The sequence below is a fragment of the Chelonoidis abingdonii genome, chromosome 14, assembly GCF_003597395.2.
Source record: "Chelonoidis abingdonii isolate Lonesome George chromosome 14, CheloAbing_2.0, whole genome shotgun sequence".
Taxonomy (NCBI): Eukaryota; Metazoa; Chordata; order Testudines; family Testudinidae; genus Chelonoidis; species Chelonoidis abingdonii.
Window position 1 is genome coordinate 18624035 of NC_133782.1, and position 6739 is coordinate 18630773.

Genomic DNA, 6739 nt, shown 5'->3' on the forward strand with positions numbered 1-6739 from the left:
CAACAAATAACCCCTTTTTAAATTTTTATGGCATAGTGTTAAAAATCTATCTAGTTTCTTATACTGTGCCTATCACCATAACATCAGGGTATCTAAAATGGATCAGATTCATAAGGGAGAACAAATAATACTTTAAAAAAAGTACCACCACCATTCACTTATATTTTATTTAATACAATTAATCAGATCAAGTGATATCTGAATGCCTCTATTAATAGAGGGAGTGACTGACAGATAATAGTACATTTTGATATTTGTGAAGTCATTGTTTTGACACAATAAAAAATTAATTAATTTGCAAAATAAGTTGAAAAGCTATTTATTCATTAAAAAGCAAAACCCAGATATATTTACTGTGGAACTCACTGGCAGAAGACATCACGGGGGCCAAGCACTTAACAAGACTCAGAATAAAGACTGGACATTGCATGGACAATGAGATCATCCAGAGTTACATTAAATAGGATTATTTTTAAAAGAACAAAAATTTGGAAGCAATATAAACCTTTGTACTGTAGGGCCAAACCAACCTCTAAGGAGCTCTAGGAGGAGCTCTCCTATGGGCAACTTATTCAATAGTTGACCAAACTGAGGTTCTTGCACCTTCTTCTAGAGCAGTGATTCCCCTTCACTTTAACTTGTGAACACCTTTCACTAAAATGTAATTCTCACGAACCCCCTCCTAAAAATGAATATTTCCAGGGATTTTCTCCTTTACCTGAGTATAAATTAGAAAAGCAGTGATCTTGAAAATATAAAATTTGTTTTTATGACATGCTTATTACACACTATTTATTATTAATTATTTATCATTACAGTATTTTTATTACATTATGAAAACAGCAACACTCTTCCAAGATCTCACTTTTGTAGCTTCTATCACTTTGAATAAGCCTGTTATAAGACAAGGCTCCTATGTTTCATCAAGGAGTATCAGATGTGAAACAGCATGAAGGTATTTAAGAAGCCAACTCACAGAGTTCCTCCTACACAAACATTCAGGTCTTGAGCAATCCAGGCAAACAACGCACGTTACAACAAAGCTTAAACCTGTTCTTCATAATTTTAAAAATAATACTAGTTGCCTATTTAATTTTAAAAAGAGCAAAAAATATCCACCTCCCTTTCCATTTCTTATAAGGAGTCTTGAAGTTTAAATCTCTCAGTGTGATAGATATGCTTGCTTTGATCTGCTTAGCTCTTGGAAGTTCAGGGACTCCGGGCTGCCAGGGATCCCTAAGGACAGCTCTGTCCGCCATTGGGCAATTTTTTCCTGAGAACCCCTGTAACACTTCGTGAACCCCAGTTTGGGAACCACTGTTCTAGAGTCTAAAGCATCTGGTACTGGTCACTGTCAGACAGGATGGTTGACTAGACACCCCTCATGTGAACTGGTATGGCCATTTCTATGTTCCCTTTATGCTTCTGAAGCAATATAATCCACTTTTACCTCTCTCTTCACTGCAACAAAGTTTTTTGTCTTTTGGAGTAAGACAAAAGTGTAAACAAAAAAGCAAAGATTACCTGCTGCCCCTGAAGCCTCTGCTGGAGTTGCATTCTGAGCTGCTTTGGTGTATTGGTTCGGGGTCTCATTAGATTTGCTCTAGGATGCATACTTTGCAGTGGAAAATTACTCTGTTGGCTCATCTGATTCATCATTGAATTGAAGGATTGCTGTTGTCCCTGCATGTTAGTAAAACCTCCTGACATTGCTGCCCCTTGACCCTGATAGGGCTGACCATATAATGGAGGCTTCTGATCAATCATAACTGCAGATTCCTGACCTTGAAATGAATCTTGCTTCGGTTCCAAAGTTTGCCCCTTTAACAAACAAAGAATATATTGCAAATAAGAATAGTGTCATTTTAAATATTGTCAGAAGTAGTAAATGCTGAAGTAATTATAAAATTAATACAGCAAATGGTCCAGCTAGAAAGACGGTGAACTGTCAAACAGAAAATGTGGCATTTGTAGAATGCTATTTGCCTTGCTTTTCAGTTTCTGCAGTCTTATCTGTCTGAAGCGATGATTATAGTTAATAAATAATGATCTTTCAAAACGATTTTGAAGAGCCTAATGTACAGAATTGTTTCAAAAGCTGCTCCTTTTGGCATAGGCGCTGACTCTGTGGGTGCTCCAGCCCTGGAGCAACCACGGGTAAAAAATGGTGGGTGCTGAGCACCCACCAGCAACCCCCATATTGGCTCCCCCACACATCCCAGTGCCTCCCACTCGCTGGCAGGCCCTGCAGATCAGCGCCTCATTCTGCCTCCCCACACCTTCTGCCTGCCGCAATCAGCTGTTTTGCTGTGTGTGTGGGGGGAGGGAGCGAGGATGCAGTGCACTCAGGGGAGGAGGCGGAAGTGAGCAGGAAGGGGTGGGGCAGGGGTCGAGTGGGGGCAGGGCCTGGGGTTTGAACACCTCCCCCAGCACTTTAGAAAGTCAGTGTCTGTGCCTTTGGAGTTTTACTTCAAAAAATGACTTTGTAAAAAGGACAGTACAGGGTTCTGTTTCTGAATGATTTCCAGATCAAGTGTGCTCATGCTACAAGATTTTTAAAAATATTTTATTTTATATTTTTAACAGCCAGCCATGCAAACTCAGTCTGGGATCTGAAAGCCATACTGAGTTCTTTTTGTACTTGCACATCATTGCCAGTAAAGTATTCTGCAATCTGAGCTTTGTAGATGATGCATGAATCACAAGAATCCAGTTCACTCTCCCACAGCTGTGCTACTTCTGCAGTGCTAACAGGAATAAATAGTAATATCAAATTGTTTATGTTAATAAAATATTATAAGAAGTCAGGAATTGGAATATATCCATGTCTGTTATGCTAAAATGGCACCTTCTTACCAGTATTATGTTTTTCAGAAAATACTACAAGTTCTTTTGGTATAAAGTTTAGTGAATACTGGTCAGTATTTTTCATCAAAGAGGGATGCTTGAAGCAGATTTTAAAAGGTTGAGATGTTATGATTTTTTCATTCACTTTCCAAGTGCCAAGATCATACATGAAGCAGGAAAATAAATGGTTAAAAATTTCTTGGTTACTTACTTGATTTACAAGATCAGGAATTCCTAATGCTCTGTCAATTTCCTCCAGTCCTGTGACATCTGCATTACTCAGCAAGGTGTGCAGCTGATCTAAAAGAGCCCTTTCATCACTCTGGCCTTCCATGTTAGGAGGCGGACATAAGAAATCATCCAAAGAACTTCTAACTAATTGTCTATAAAGCAACAAGTTAAAAACCATTAATTATAAAAACATGTAGCATACATCACCTGAAGCTAGCAAACAACTTTACAGAAATGGAAAGTACTACCCAGATTACAGAAGGGTTAACTAAGGCATAAAGGTTAACAGACATGGACAATGTCACAGCAGCAGAGCTGGAAACAGAAACTAAGGGCTTGTCTACACAAATACATAGTTCATAACAAGCTGAGGTAGCAGGCTAGCGCAGGGTAGATTTACACCCTAACTTGCCATGAACTGCTAATGTAGACAAGCCTGAAGTCTTTACTCCCAAATCCATTACTGTATGCACTAAAATGGAAAAGACCTATCAAATCCAACTATTACCAGTTTATGAATCCATGATAGGAAAAGAGATGAGAAATTTTCAGAGTTAGAGAAGAACTTTCAAAGTTCACTTCTAGGAACTTCTCATGTGGCACTGCCACATATTTTCATATTATATCATCATGTATGTGTTTATAAAAATGTATTTAAAACAATTAAAACAAAGCTGAAAATTAGCCTCAAAGCTGTTAAACCAGGTTATTTTAACATCTGCTGTATGCCGTACTGGTGGTGGTGGTAGTGTTCTGTTAGGGCACAGGCCCATTTTTTGATGAATCTTCTCTGTTGGTTGGTGCCCCCTGCTCATGGAACAAAGGGGTTCAGAAAGTCATATCTTAGAACAAATACTATTCCAATTTTTAAACTCTTCTTACAGTAGTGATCAGTCATATGCAGCTTTCATCACCTATTCTAAACCCTACCTGTTTTGTGAACCTCGAGGTCCTTGCTCCATGGACAGCATGCTATCAGGCCATGATCCTGGCTGGTTAGATGGTCCTGTTTGCCCATAAGGATTACCTCCCATACCCATATTAATCTCAGTAGGCCCTATGAAGTAAAATTAATTTTATTATTTTTTTGAAAACAAAGGTAAAATTTAACATCCTGCTTTACATGTGAAATACAAGTTTGTGATGCTACAGATTATTGTGTGTTATATTGGTAACTTCAACAGGTTAACAGACTAATTAGAACTAAATACTTTAAACAGCATGTACACACACACACAGAAAGAGGATATGAAGGACTAGAGCTATTGCTCTCTACAGGATATGATTTTGATTTCTAGTATCAGTCCCACAACACCTCAAATGGTGTTCAAACAATATGAATGCAGTAACCTTATATAATTCAAAAGTGATTTTTCAGGGTGGGTTCATTTAAATCAAAGATTTAAATCCCTAATTTTATTCATGATTTAAATCAGCAAGCAGGAAACCTTATTTTAAATAATCAATTTTAATCTTGTTTTCCATTTATACTTTTTAGTTATTTTCCTAAAGAAATGTTAACTGTCACTGGTTGGTAACCATTAAAACATGTTGATTTGGAACTAAATCTAGCCTTTACACTAAAGTTGGTACTACTTTTTGCTAACCAGGAGAATACACTATATCTAAGCACACTTATGTAAGCAATTATCTAGTTTAATTTACATTTATTCAGATTTTTAATGTTTACATTTTATTATGGTAGAAAATGGTGAATTATTCATTTATCTACTAAAATACTATGTTTTTTATTTGTGATTTATGTCGATCTCTAGCTGGATGAAAATTAAAATTCAATTAAATGGAAAAAACCATATTTTAAAATGTTATTTTTATTAGTTAAATAAAACTACATTAAATATGCTGATACATGAGAAAAAAAGTTTATCAAGAAGTATATCAAAATATGTTTTGCATTTAAAACTGATTTATTAACCAAAGGAAGTATTATCTGTAGCTAGTTAACAAAACTGATTGTTTCTAGTTACCATGACCTTCAAGATTTAACAAAACTGATTGTTTCTAGTTACCATGACCTTCAAGATTTTAGAACTAGTAGACCTCATCCTCTCAGACCCAGATTCTATTCCTAGATTGGAAGAGGAAAAGGATAACAAGCTTTCCTGCTTTTGCAAAACTCTCATTTGGTTTCTTAACTTTGAGCTAATATTAAACTGAACTAGTTGAATTTAAGAAAATATTTTCTCTGCACCAGTAGAAGAGGCTACTGCTGTCAAAAGCTGGTTTAGCACATCAAGAGAGTTTGGTTCCACCACACTGACTTTCACCAGCTCAGTGGTTTGACTTTCTTTAAAATTTGGCAACAAGCAAGTACTGCTTAATATTACTCATATAATTAATTTAAATTATTTTAATAGATTATAAAAGTTTAGGCCTTAACAAAGATTGCCATAATTACAAATTTAATTTTAAATAGTTTAGATTTTATTGCAATAACCTGTATTCAATTTAAATTAAAAACAGATTTAAATTTAAAAAAGTTATTTTATTTAAAAAAAATCAATTTTTCTCCACCCTACTCATCTTGCCAGTGAAGTCAGGACACTATCAATCATGCACTGTAATAGTGACCTGAACACATGTGACATTCTAAAGACAAGTACAAAATAAGTTACTTATCAGCAACTGGTTATTTGAGTGCGCTGCCTCTGCCTTATCCATTCACTTTTCCCTCTTACCAGAAGTTCTACTCCCACTGAATTCTGTTTTTTAATAGAAAGAACTGAGCCGGCTGGGGATCACATCACCATTTAACACCTCCAAACACACAGTGCAGTGTGGAGATATTTGTGCTGTCCCAACGACCATTACTTTTCCCAAAACTCAGCAGTATTCTACATATTTCCACTTATAAGAATTCACTAGCAATACAACTTCCAGCAAGATGGGCTGAGGAGTTCTAATTAAACAAGAATTGCAGAACTGTCTTCTCAAATTGAGCATCATATCCCTATGCCAAGTTGAGACAGTAGGGCTGAGAAACTTCAGGCAGTAGATTTCTGTGACAGAAATGTTAGAGAAATGCTACTGATCCTGCCTTAGCCCTGGTAAAGTGAGCCCTCTGACCCTTGGGTATTGCAACCTTCGCCAAAGTATAACAAGTTTGAGGGTCCAGTCCAATTGACTTTGAGAGGTGCTATATGGAAATGGCATTTCCTTTACACTGATCTCAAAATGCTATAAAAAGCATGGAAGATTTCTTTAATGGTTGAGTTCTATCTCAATTAAAACTTAAGGCCCACTTAACATTTTAGACATGAAGCTTCATTTCCCTCATATGAGCATCATGTTTTAAAAAGAAAAACAGGGCATTGATAGTCTTGTTCAAATGAAACTCAGACCCTACTTTGTTTTGTTATCAAAATCTGGATGCAAATGCAGGACAATTCTGCCCTGTGGAAAACAGTGACGAAAGGTTCAGATACTAAGTGGTCAAACATCAATATGGGTCAAGTTTAAAGAAGAATCTTCTGAACACTGTAAGGCCTGGTCTACACTACGCGTTTATACCGATTTTAGCAGAGTTAAACCGATTTAACGCTGCATCCATCCACACAACGAGGCCCTTTATATCAATATAAAGGGCTCTTTAAACCGGTTTCTGTACTCCTCCCCGACGAGAGGAGTAGCGCTGAAATCG

The 6739-nt window shown here is 36.6% G+C and overlaps 1 protein-coding gene across 2 annotated transcripts in view; it reads right to left on the bottom strand.

The window, feature by feature from the left end:
• Positions 1-6739, bottom strand: part of NCOA3 (nuclear receptor coactivator 3) — a 179439-nt gene that overhangs the window by 10289 nt on the left and 162411 nt on the right. For both annotated transcript variants that reach the window (XM_075072275.1, XM_075072276.1), the window contains exons 17-19: positions 4009-4135; positions 3059-3230; positions 1525-1821 (exon numbers count right to left, since the gene is read on the bottom strand). In XM_075072275.1, coding sequence (XP_074928376.1) covers positions 1525-1821; positions 3059-3230; positions 4009-4135 — 596 coding nt within the window. The remainder of the gene's footprint in view (positions 1-1524; positions 1822-3058; positions 3231-4008; positions 4136-6739) is intronic.